This window comes from Panthera tigris, chromosome A3, assembly GCF_018350195.1.
Source record: "Panthera tigris isolate Pti1 chromosome A3, P.tigris_Pti1_mat1.1, whole genome shotgun sequence".
In the NCBI taxonomy this organism is placed as follows: Eukaryota; Metazoa; Chordata; class Mammalia; order Carnivora; family Felidae; genus Panthera; species Panthera tigris.
The window spans coordinates 114,806,234-114,818,890 of record NC_056662.1 but is presented as its reverse complement, the minus strand read 5'-3'; the positions used below and the strand labels follow the sequence as shown (position 1 = coordinate 114,818,890).

General features: G+C 37.7%; 1 protein-coding gene across 7 annotated transcripts in view; it reads left to right on the top strand.

The window, feature by feature from the left end:
• LCLAT1 (lysocardiolipin acyltransferase 1) overlaps positions 1–12,657 on the top strand; it is a 181,202-nt gene that overhangs the window by 63,885 nt on the left and 104,660 nt on the right. For all 7 annotated transcript variants that reach the window (XM_007088844.3, XM_042982227.1, XM_042982226.1 and 4 more), the window contains one exon: positions 9,464–9,662. In XM_007088844.3, coding sequence (XP_007088906.1) covers positions 9,464–9,662 — 199 coding nt within the window. The remainder of the gene's footprint in view (positions 1–9,463; positions 9,663–12,657) is intronic.

Here is a 12,657-nt window from a genome sequence, read left to right as displayed (position 1 = left end):
CTTTTATATTCCTCATGAAGTTTATTTCCTTCATTGATGTATACTTTACATGTTGCAAAATGCACAAATCTAAAGATATAGATAGACAGTTAATGATGTAAAAATTCTTCAATTTCCCTTTATTTTACGAATAATGACAATTTAAGATTGAGATGAAACTGTTGTTTTGAACTTTTGACATTGATGTGATTGATTTAATTCTTCCCAGTAACCACAGAATTTAGGAATAAAGTGATTTCCTGACTGTGGGCTAGAATGAGAACATCTGTAAATGTAAGTGCTACAAAATGTGTAGTAGATTCTTGGAACAGACAGGTGTTTTCTGCAACGTCAGTGCATACAGCTCTGAGCACATTTCCCTGTGATTCTGAGCTGGCCCAGACTCCTCCCTTGTCTGGATTAAAGCTGCTTTAGCCCTTCCCTGTTGCTGCTAACCCACAGTGCCTTCCCCAGAAATGGAGGGGCACCCATGTAGCTGCCTTTACCTTGAATAGGTTGTATTTCCTGAGACTGTTCTGTTCTTTCTTTTTCCTGAGCAACAGCTGAAACTTCATGTTCCTGGGTTTACTGACCAGTCATGGTAGAGGTGATGGGGACATACCCGACAAGGAAAACAGGGAGGGAATCCTTTTCCTTCGAGTGTTGAAGGGTCTTTCTTCACCCTGTGTCCTTTGAAATGCTGTTGCCTAGTTGCCCTCAGGCGGACGGCCGAGGTTCCATTTGCAGAGACGAAGGTAGACTAATGCTGCGGACTCCTCCCGTGGAGGCTGAGGAGTTGTTTACAGTGCACCCTTTTCATATTTTAGAAACGATTCTTCTGGTGAATAATTTTAAGAATTGCACTTGTGCCTTGTCAAAGGTTATTTTGTTAAAAAAATTATTCAGATACATTTTACGAAATGTGGTATCGTTAAACTAAAAGTAGTCCCCCATCTCTCTCTGTCCCTCCTCCCTTTCCTCTTCCCCGTTTCTTTTCTCTATTTGAACTTAATCTACAGGCGCAAAGAAAGGGACTTAGAGCATACTGGTAGATGATAAATAACTGGTTCCGGATTAAGGAGAGGAATGAGAAGTAGAAGCTTTGAGAAATTAAATAATTTGCTGAAGGCCATACGCATAAGCAAATTATTTAAGCAGAGCTGAGATTCAACCTAGTTTGTTGCCGTATCTAGGTGATAAGAAGAATCTTTCAGGATTGGTCAGGGTCACGTGACTTTAACTTACAGTGGTAAGAAGTTAACGGGTACCTCTTGATTGTTTTAAAAGAAGAAGGTTTGGAGTTCTTTCAAGTCAGGGAATGCCTCACTCCGTAAGGGAAAAAAAATCTGGTAACTACTAACAATCAGTCCCGGTGGTGTGGTGATTCCTCACAGTGGAAGAGGAAAGGTGGTAAGGAATAGTCCTACAAAGCCTTTGAGAAGCCAAAGACCTAGGTTGCCGAAATACTTGGAACGAGGTACCCCTTAATAAATACTTGTTGGGTGAGAAGTGCCCTGGTCAGACTAGCCCAAACTTTGGTGTCAGAATTACGCTGGCTGGCTTCATAAAAGGAGTTGTACAATATTCCCTCCTCATCTGTTTTGAAAGAAAATGGTGTGTCTGTGTGTGAACACAATTTAGTCACAACCTAGGGATTACATAATGTATCCTTAGTATGTCACAGTGTCCTTGGAGTTGGTATTTATTAGCACACTGCATAAAGTGTAAGGCTTGTGACAGTGTAGGACTTTCATTCCCACATCCTTTGTGCTGCTGCTGTCCTACTCTGTCTGCTCACAAAATAAACTCGACAATGCAGTGTTATAATTCTTTGCTTTACATGGTCTTATTTCTTTCAAAGAAATCATAGAATATAATCTCTTATGTTTATCTAAATATTTTCCATTCATAGTATCCTTTGTTCTTCCTGTATATTAGAGTTTCTGTCTAGTGTCCTTTCCCTTCAGCCTGAAGAACTTCCTTTAGGTTTTCTTATAGTGAGGGCTCCTGTAGATGGTTTTCTTTTATTTTGCCTTCATTTTTTTTAATGTGTGTTTATTTTTATTTTTTTTTTTATTTTTGAGACAGAGATGGAGTGTGAGCGGGGGAGGGGCAGAGAGAGAGGGAGACCCAGAATCTGAAGCAGGCTCCAGGCTCTGAGCTGTGAGCACAGTGTCCGACGCAGGGCTCGAACCCATGGACTGTGAGATCATGACCTGAGCTGAAGTCAGATGCTCAACCGACTGAGTCACCCAGGCGCCCCTATTTTGCCTTCATTTTTGAAGTATAGTTTGCTGACTGTGAAATTTCTGGGATGACATTTTCCTCCTTCTTTTCCAACTTTCACATTCTACTGTCTTATGCTCTCCTTGTTTTGTTGAAAAGTTAATTAGCATATATGTTGTTGCTTCCATTTATATAATGTGCCCTTTTCCTCTGGCTGCTTTTAAGATTTGTTTTTCTTTTTTAGCAGTTTGTTTTGGTCATGTTATGCCTAGGTCCTAGGTTTCTCGATGTTAATTTTGCTGTGTTTCATTGGGCTTCTTGGATCGGTAGCTTTGTTTTTTCCAAATTGGAAAATTTGGGGCTGTTATTTCCTCACATTTTTTTCTGCTCCTTTCACTCTCATCCCCTTTTGGGACTAGAGTTGTAGGTTAGGTTGCTTGTATTGTTACACAAGTCACCAAGTTCACTGACCCTCTCTTCTGCCACCTTTAACTGCTGTTTTGTTCACACGGAGGATTTCTGTTTAAAATACTGTACTTTTAGGGTGCTTGGGTGGTTCAGTCAGCTGAGCATCTGACTCTTGATTTCATCTCACGTGATGATCCGTGCTGATAGCATGGAGCCTGCTTGAGATTCTCTCCCTCCCTCTCAAATAAATAAATAAACATTTATAAAATGTACTTTCAAGTTCTAGAATTTATGTTGGGTTCTTCAGTGGTTTCATAACTGAGAGTTTTCACCTGTATAATTCATTATAACCTTATTTTCCTGCAACTCATCTCAGTGGTAAGACTGATACCGCTTATTTTTCCAGTAGGAAGTACTTTGCATTGAATATTTATGATCTTACAGTATCAGTGTGGATCCTCCTTATACATTAATGCAAAGTTTCTTTTTCCTTTCATAATAGCAGGAAGGATTTTTTGGTAAGTTTCGTTAACTGCTGTCTATGGCAGAATTAGTCAGCAGGATCCTAGAACATTAGTCCAGCAACTATTTATTAAGTGTCCACTATGTGCTGAGCATTTTGCTGGACTGTAATGACGAACAGGACGGATATGACCTCTGGCCTTGTGGAGGTAATGGTGTTCTACCTAAACTATCTTTCCTAGCTGTAGATACACACAGTTTGACCTGTTTCTGTCTTTCATTTGATGAGAGACTACTACTTCCTTTGTTAGAGGACAGAAGGTGACTTCTCAGGCTGTGAATTTTTAGAGGTAGATTTTTAAATTACTTTAAAGATACAAAGTCCATTGTTTCATTACAGCCCTCAAACGTACATGGAATTTACCCACTAGAGCATGCTTATTTACAAAGTATTTCTCCAGAAAAGTAAATAAACAACTCACAGATTAACTGTACTAAGTAGATATTTCTAAAAAGTCTTCTATAAGCTTCACTTAGTTGTTGTAAACCAGAGACCCTTCATTTTGAAAACTAACCTACTTGTGTAAGAATTCCTTCCAGAACAGTCTGCAGAGTGTCCATTCATTCTCTCTTGGTACATTTCTACAGTGAGGGGTGGTCTTTGGTCATTCCATTTGGGGACAGTTCTATTCAGCATAATCAATACTGTCAAGGTCACACTCTGCATGTGTCCAAGAGCAGTGTTTACTTCTCAAAATTTGGAGTCTTTCCAGCAGACCAATTGTTAGCTAATAACCTGGGATTCTGAAAACTGTTTGGAGTTCTGTCCTTTCACCATAAGTCATGACTTAGGGATTTAGAGATCATTTTCTAACTCCCCACATAGGATACAGGTCTCTTCCACAGCCTGCTGATTCCAGCCCAGTCCTAGAACAAATAGCCTGCTGCTAAGAAAAGGGATGCTGTGTTTGATGAATGACTTGGGATTGCAAGACCTTAAATAAAGCAAAGGATTTCAGGAGCGAGGCTAAGTGGAGTCTGAAAGGCCCAGGCAGACTGGGGGATGAGGAATGCCACAGAGTTGGTTTTAGCTTAGTCTAAATAAAGAGTCATTGGAATGGTAAATGAGAGCTTGGGGCATAATGGTAAAACCAATTTTTCTGTGATCATGAAGGGAACCTTTAGACACGGTGGAACACTTGGAAGTAGTAATCAGTGGTCTATAAAAGATCCTCAGAAATCGCTTCCATAAAGCATTATGAAATTTCATAAGATTAGTTTGTCTTCTATACTAGTTTCTAGACTAGAAATAGAAAAAAAATGTAAGAATGGTGTCTTTTTAACAGTTTTTGATCTGGATAATTTGAATTCTGGAGTTCTTTACAGACGTTCAATTTTACCTCTGTGTAGTATATATTTGTAATTCTTTGTGAGACCTGTAAATAACGTTGACTTGATTATGTTTTATCTGGTATTACAAATGATGAATGTGAGTTTGAGATCTAGGCTGTCCAAAAGGTTATATATAACTTTCAGGTGCATTCTGATAGAGTGCTGGATGGCAAGGGAGAGAATGCCATATGATATGCTCCTGGACAGACAGTCTGGATTTATTTTGACATTTTCCATAATGAAGAGCGAAAGATTGTTTTGGGATCCACAGGATACATGTATTAGAAATTGCACTGAAAAGATGAGGGTTGAGGCTTGGGATTTATAAGGCTTTAAGATTTTTAACAACTCTTCTGTGGTGCAACACACAATTAGTAATCAACTTCATCTTTCTACCAGTTAAGGGAAGGGCATTCTGCATTTCAATTCTCTAAAAACTGTAAAGTATATCATTTGGAAAGCAGAATGGAGCTGATCCAAGTTAATAAGCCATGGATGATGACTTCACACATGTCCTCTGGGCCAAGACATATAATTCAGTGACTCATTTTGGGAGTTGATGGCCCTTTATACTTACAAGTATGTGCTTGTGGGTCCAAGCCTAGAGGACTCTGCCATGATCCTCTCTATCATGGAGTGGGGCTTATAATTATTTGAGTGGTTATGGACCCTTTTGAAAATCTGATGAAAACTACAGGCATTTAGCAAAGTACCTGTTCATACTTTTCTTTCTTTCTTTTTTTAAACTAGGCTCCATGCCCAGTGTGTGGAGCACAACATAGGCTTGAACTCAGGACCCTGAGATTAAGACCTGAGCTGAGATCAAGAGTTGGATGCTTAACCAACTGAGCCACACAGGTGCCCTGTGTATACTTTTTCAAGAGGGGTCCATGTTTATTTCTTCTTTTTTTAAATATAATTTATTGTCCAGTTAGCTAACTTGGGTTCGGGAGTAGATTCCCATGATTCATCACTTACATACAACACCCAGTGTTCATCCCAACAAGTACCCTCCTCACCTTCCCCCCACCAACCCTCAGTTTGTTCTCTGTATTTAAGAGTCTCTTACAGTTTGCCTCCCTCTCTCTTTGAAACTATTTTTCCCCTTCCATTTCCCATGGTCTTCTGTTATCAACTTCCGCATATGAGTGGAAACATAGGGTATCTGTCTTTATCTGATGGACTTATTTTGCTTAGCATAATACCCTCCAGTTCCATCCACATTGTTGCAAATGGCCAGATTTCATTCTTTCTCATTGCCAAGTAGTATTCCATTGTATATATAAACCACATCTTTTTTATCCATTTATCAGTTGATGGACATTTAGGCTCTTTCCATAATTTGGCTATTTTTGTTTCCATGATTTTCCACTTTTGTTAAAAGTGCTGCCATAGACATTGGGGTACATGTGGCCCTGTGAATTAGCACTTCTGTATCCCTTGGGTAAATTCCTAGTAGTGCTATTGCTGGGTTGTAGGGTAGTTCTATTTTTAATTTTTTGAGGAACCTCCACCTGTTTTCCAGAGTGGCTGCACACTTGTATTCCCACCAACAGTGCAAGAGGGTTCCCATTTCTCCACGTCCTTGTCAACATCTCTTGTTTCCTGAGTTAACTTTAGCCACTCTGACCAGTGTGAGGTGGTATCTCAATGTGGTTTTGATTTGTAATTCCCTGATGATGAGTGATGTTGAGCATCTTTTCATGTGTCTGTTGGCCATCTGGATGTCTTCTTTGGAAAAATGTTCATGTCTTCTGCCCATTTCCTCATTGGATTATTTGTTTTTCAGGTGTTAAGTTTGGTAAGTTCTTTATAGATTTTGGATACTAACCCTTTATCTGATAGGTCATTTGCAAATATCTTCTCCCATTCCGTTGGTTGCGTTTTAGTTTTGTTGGTTTCCTTTGCATTGCAGAAGCTTTTTATCTTGATGAGGTCCCAATAGTTCATTTTTGCTTTTATTTCCCTTGCCTTTGGAGACATGTTGAGTAAGGAGTTGCTGCAGCTGAAGTCAAAGAGGTTGTTGCCTGTTTTCTCCTATAGGGTTTTGATTGGTTTCCTGTCTCACAGTTAAGTCTTTCATCCATTTTAAGTTTATTTTTGAATATGGTGTAAGAAAGTGGTTCAGTTTCATTCTTCTGCATGTTGCTCTACAGTTCTCCCAGCACCATTTGCTAAAAAGACTTTTTCCCATTGGATGCTCTTTCCTGCTTTATCGAAGATTAGTTGGCCATATGTTTGTGGGTCCATTTCTGGGTTCTCTTCCATTGGTCTATGTGTCTGTTTTTGTTCCAGTACCATAATGTCTTGATGTTTATAGATTTGCGTTAACCTTGATTCCCAAACCAGATAGAGACCCCACTAAAAAGGGGAACTACGGGCCAATATCCCTAATGGACAGAGATGTAAAAATTCTTAACAAGATACTGGCAAATCGAATTCAACAGCATGTTAAAAGAATTATCAAGTGGGATTCATTCCTGGGCTGGTTTAATATTTGCAAATCAATCAGTGCGATCCATCACATTAATAGAAGAGAAGAAAAGAACCGTATGATCCTGTCCATAGATGCAGAGAAGCATTTGACAAAATACAACATCCTTTCTTTAAAAACCTTCAAGAAAGTTGGGATAGAAGGAACATACCTTGGGGCGCCTGGGTGGGTGGCTTAGTTGGGCTCAGATCATGATCTCACTGCTTGTGAGTTTGAGCCCCATGTCAGGCTCTGTGCCAACAGCTCAGAGCCTGCTTCTAATTCTGTGTCTCCTTCTCTCAAAAATAAATAAATATTAAAACAAAATTAAAAAAGAAAAAGAAGGAACATACCTTAACATCATAAAAGCCATAAATGAAAAGCCCACAGCTACTATCATCCTCAATGGGCAAAAACTAAGAGCTTTCCCCCTGAGATCAGGAACACGACAGGGATGTCCACTCTTACCACTATTGTTTAACATAGTGTTGGAAGTCCTAGCATCAGCAATCAGACAACAAAATGAAATAAAAGGCATCCATATAGGCAAAGAAGTCAAACTTTCACTTTTTTGCAGATGACCTGATACTCTACGTGGAAAATCCAAAAGACCACCAAAAAGCTGCTAGAACTGATACATGAGTTCAGCAAAGTCACAGGATACAAAATCAATGTACAGAAATTTGTTGCATTTCTATGCTCTAATAATGAAGCAACAGAAAAAGAAATCAAGAAATCGATACCATTTACATTTGTTTCAAGAACCATAAAATACTTAGGAATAAACCTAACCAAAGAGGTAAAAGATCTGTATGCTGAAAACTATAGAAAATTTATGAAAGAAATTGAAGAAGACACGAAGAAATGGCAAAACATTCCATGCTCATGGATTAGAAGAACAAATATTGTTAAAATGTCAATACTACCCAAAGTAATCTTGAAAAAGAAAACCAAAGCTAGAGGCATCATAGTCCCAGACTTTAGCCTCTAGTACAAAGCTGTAATCATCAAGATAGTATGGTATTGGCACGTTTATTTACTTCTTGAAGGCTGTCCTTCTAGGACTTGATGTCAGGTTAAACACCCATGCCCTAAAGTGAATCTCTGCTGTGGGAAAGTAACTCACTGGGTCCTGTGAGATACCTGTTTTACTCTGTTAAGGTGTTAACACTCTGACTCTATAATTCTTTGGGCATAAAACATTTCTAACTTTTCCTTAGCTGATATTCCCTTTGAACTGTTTTTTTCTTGGTCCTATTTTTGTTTTAAAGTCCTGTTGTTCACCTGTGTCATGTTCTTTAAAAAAAAGTTTTTGTGAAATGTAACAAACATATTGAAAGTTAATAAAACATAAACGCGCACTTTATATATTAAGGTGTAACTGTCAACCAGGTCAAGAACTAGAATATTGGCCGCCTTCCAGCAAGCCATCTAGCTTTCAAATCACAATCATCTGTTTGGTAGAAGTAGCCAGTAACTTGACTGTAAGATAGCCCTTTCCTTGCTGTTCTTTACAATTTCACTGGCTATATACACCTAAAATATCTTACTGTTTTAAAAAATTTCTACAGGACACTTTTTGTTTCGCTTCTCTCAGTATTATGTTTGTGTGCCATCCATGTCATAGACACCTGTAGTTCATTTACTTTCGTTGTTTCAACTGCACTGTACGTGCTGTGCTTCTCTAGAGGTTTTCATGATGTTGTTGCCGGAGAGAAGTTTTGATTTTCTTACCTTTGCTCTGTCTTGGACCAGTTTTCTCTCCATTCATAGTGAAGTCCTATATTAATTTGTTATATATAAATTATTGGAAAATTTAAATAAGGGATTGAAATCAAGGTTTCTTATTTCCTGTTTTTTTCTCCACAAGAATTCCAGCATGTAATATACTTTCCTCTGAATATTCCACGTATATTATACGGCTGGTTAGCAGAAAAGTTACTTAAACAAATTCAAATATTTGGGCATCTTCCAGGTGCCAGACACTGTTGTAGGTGCTAGGGTTGCAGGACTTTATAAACATCTGGTTTATTATTTATATATTGTTAAATAGATACGTGTGTTTGTTTAAAGAGATCATAATAGAGAAAGGTATAAAATGAAGATTTTGACTTTCTGTTCCTTCAGCCCTGTACTCAGTGCTAAATTTCTTGATTATCCTTTCTAGAAAGTAATCATCCTATATATCTATAGCCTTAAAAAATTATGCAGTGGAATCTTCTTGTGTATCTTTTACACTTTTTTTCAAGTTAATATATCTTGAGGATTTCAATGAAAGCTAACATTTAATTAGGAAACTGTCAGAAACCTAAATTAATAAAACTAAAAATAGAAATACTGCCTTTATGTTCTCATTCTTCCAGATTAACTTCTTTTTCGAGATTTATTATAGAAGCCATAATCTTGAGAAACACTATGCCTTTGACTTACTAGAAATCAGATTTATTTACAGAACATGATACAATTTACCTATGGGAAATTATAACTTTAAATTGTCACATACCTATATTGTTTATTCCTTAGGCATTGTTGGAGACCATGTTTGGTGTAAAAGTTGTTATAACAGGTGATGCATTCGTTCCTGGAGAAAGAAGTGTCATTATCATGAATCATCGGACAAGAATGGACTGGATGTTCCTGTGGAATTGTCTGATGAGATACAGCTACCTCAGATTGGAGAAAATTTGCCTCAAAGCCAGTCTCAAAAGTGTTCCTGGATTTGGTAGGTTATTCACAAATTATTTTAAGCTGTTCATTTAATATGTGATAAAACTACAGAATAATTTGTTAAACGCCACATAAGTATTAAAGTCATTCCCATTTTTTTTCTCACTAGCCTAAAAACAGTCACCAGTTTGTTTTTTTCTTCATGGATTACAAAAGATTATTTTAATCTTTTTTGAAATACTTTACATTGAGAGACTAAACTTTCTCAAGGAAGTAGATACGGTTCCAGAGAGATCAGCACTTTGAAGGATATGAATTAATAGTTCAGTAACTTTTTATTTCATATCATGCTTATGGTGATTTAGGCCAGAAACCTACTCGAAATAATCTGATTCATCCACATTCATGCAATAAATGTTAATTGACAACCCATTGGTTCTTAGCAGTATACTAGTTGCTGGTATTTTCTGAACTTCACTAATCCATAGCTTTTTTGTTTTTTTTTTTTTTTTTAAAGTTTTCATTTTGCTTGTTGTATACTATGTTTAAAAATTCCTAGAAATGCAACATGTTGTATAGTAGGGATAAAACTTAACCCCTCCTGCCCCGTACACAATGTGAAAGGAGTGGGGGAGCAGACTGAATATGTATTCAAACCAGTTATTCACATATGGGTATATGAAAGCCCCTTGACTGCTTTATCTATTACATCTCTACTTCTGTGGCTTCCTGTGTAACATTTATTATTTGAATTCTTTGCCTTCTGAACTCTGCCCCTGTCAGTGTACTGAAATAGTTTTGTGAGGGCAAAAGGCAGGTGTTGTCCTCAGGATGGGCTAATCAGGAGATTTGTACTCTCAGGATAAACTGATTTCTTACATAGCAACTAACTTCCTTTAGAGTTCACATCCTCATAAAACCAGCGTGAAACGACAAGGCATTTTATGACCTCGCCTCGGAATTCATATAGTCTCACATATCCACAGTATATTACTGGTGGAAGCAGTCACTGTCCTCAAGATTCTAGGGGGAAAGCACAGACTTCGGTTCTTGAGAGAAATGTCAGAGATCTTATCAGTATTTTCAAAGCTGCCACATCCCTAAAAGGACTGATCAAAAAAGAAAAGAGAAGACATGTGTCACCAGTAGCAACAATGACAATGTCTTGTTTATTGTTCCTGATTCCACATACAATATAGTAACAGAATATTGCAACTGACAAACTTTGTCAACAACGAAGAACAATTTAAACAGTCTTGTGTCTAATTTAAAAGCCTCACAAAGCTTTCTGAAGGATAGTGGCAGCAGCCTCATTTTTCTCAGACTTAAAAAGTGTTCAGATTAACAATCAGAGGAAATAAAAACATGGCTCACTCATCTCTTCAGTATGACTAGGAGGCAAAGAATACCATGACCTTCTCATTGCCTTAATAGAGACATAAATTCTAAGTGTTCCTTCTGACTTCCTATTGTTGTAAGCCCGTGGGTGCTAAGGATGGGGAGGTAAGGCTTAAGAGTAGAGGGACACAAACAACTAAGAAAATGCCTAATACCAAAATACCGAACACAGGTCAGACACAGTGGTTCGTGGCACAAGATACAGGGACATGACTATTAAGACAGCAGGGCATGAAGAGGCAGCCTCAGAGAAGCATTGCTTCTGAGGGAGAATCACATACACACAGGAGAGTTAGCTCCTCATAGAGGTGTGGCAGTGAGGAAAACAAGGAAATTAAGAATGAGAATGTCATCAAATAAGCATTTGGGGATATGAAAAAAAAAAAACCCGTATAAGCAACACAAAGAACAGTAATGGTCAAGAAAGCAAAAAATGTAAACAAGAAATGAATTCAAGAAAAGAAAAATAGAACATAAAGGCAAAAAATCCTATCAGGAATGTACAGGAAAACAAAGAAAATGGAAATGAGGGAAAAAATTGTCAGAAAGTGGTTGAAATGGAAGATAGCCAAAGGAGGTCTGACATGTATATATAATTAGAGTCCCTAAAGAAGACAATCAAAAGTACACCCAAGAAAACATTTTGGGCATAAAAGATAACATGAGAGGCACTTCCAGGATGAAGCATGAGCCTCCATAGACCGATTGCCCAGAGAAATGGTGAAAATTCTAAAACAACAGTCATTTAAAGTCTCTAGAAGTGGTCCCAAGGACATACGGCAAATGGCCACTTATTTGAGAAAGTGCACCAAGATTTGTTGAGAACAGTGAGAATCTGTGGTATTTGAAACAACACACGTTCCTTTCACCTCCCAATTTAGTCAAACAGAAATTCCACTCTAAACTGGTGCAGCCAAGAAAACAGGCCTGCCTCCCTCCCTCCTCATTGCACAGCTGTCTTCTACAAGCCCTCACTATCTTCACTCGAATCACTGCATATTGATTACATGATGACTGAGTTGTCTGGTTTCCAAGAAAGCAAATTAGGCTGGAAGTCTCTGGTAAAATAAAAATTTTACATCTGCGTATGAAGAAACAATGAGTTTAGGTCCGTGTGATTGCATTACCTTATAGCTTTCAGAAGTTTTATTCCCATTTAATATAGTACAAAATAGATTTGAAGCTTGCACTCTCCAGATAGGTATTACTTTGACTTGATTCTAAATATAGAATATTTATCTCCTATTGTGAAATTAACTTTAGAGCCAAACATGTTTAGGCAGAATCTAGGAACTATTAAATTTTCTCTTTTAATGTCATGTATAACTGTTTTAATAGCCTTAGCTGGTCCACATTTATCTAAGAGCTTATTTTAAAAAACTATACAAACAATAAATGAGCAGGATGAACATGTGTGGATCATGCTACAGTAAATGGGGGAGGAGTACAAATTGTAGAGCTTTAGAATGTGTCCCAATTTAAGTTGTTATTAACTTAAAATTGACTGTTAAAGATACAAGTAGTCTTATGTAAGTCTCAGGTTAACTACAAAGCAAAACTTTGGAGTAGATACACAAAAGAGAGAAAATGTTTGGGGCCCCTGGATAGCTCAGTCAGTTAAAAGTGTCCAACTCTTGGTTTCAGTTCAGGTC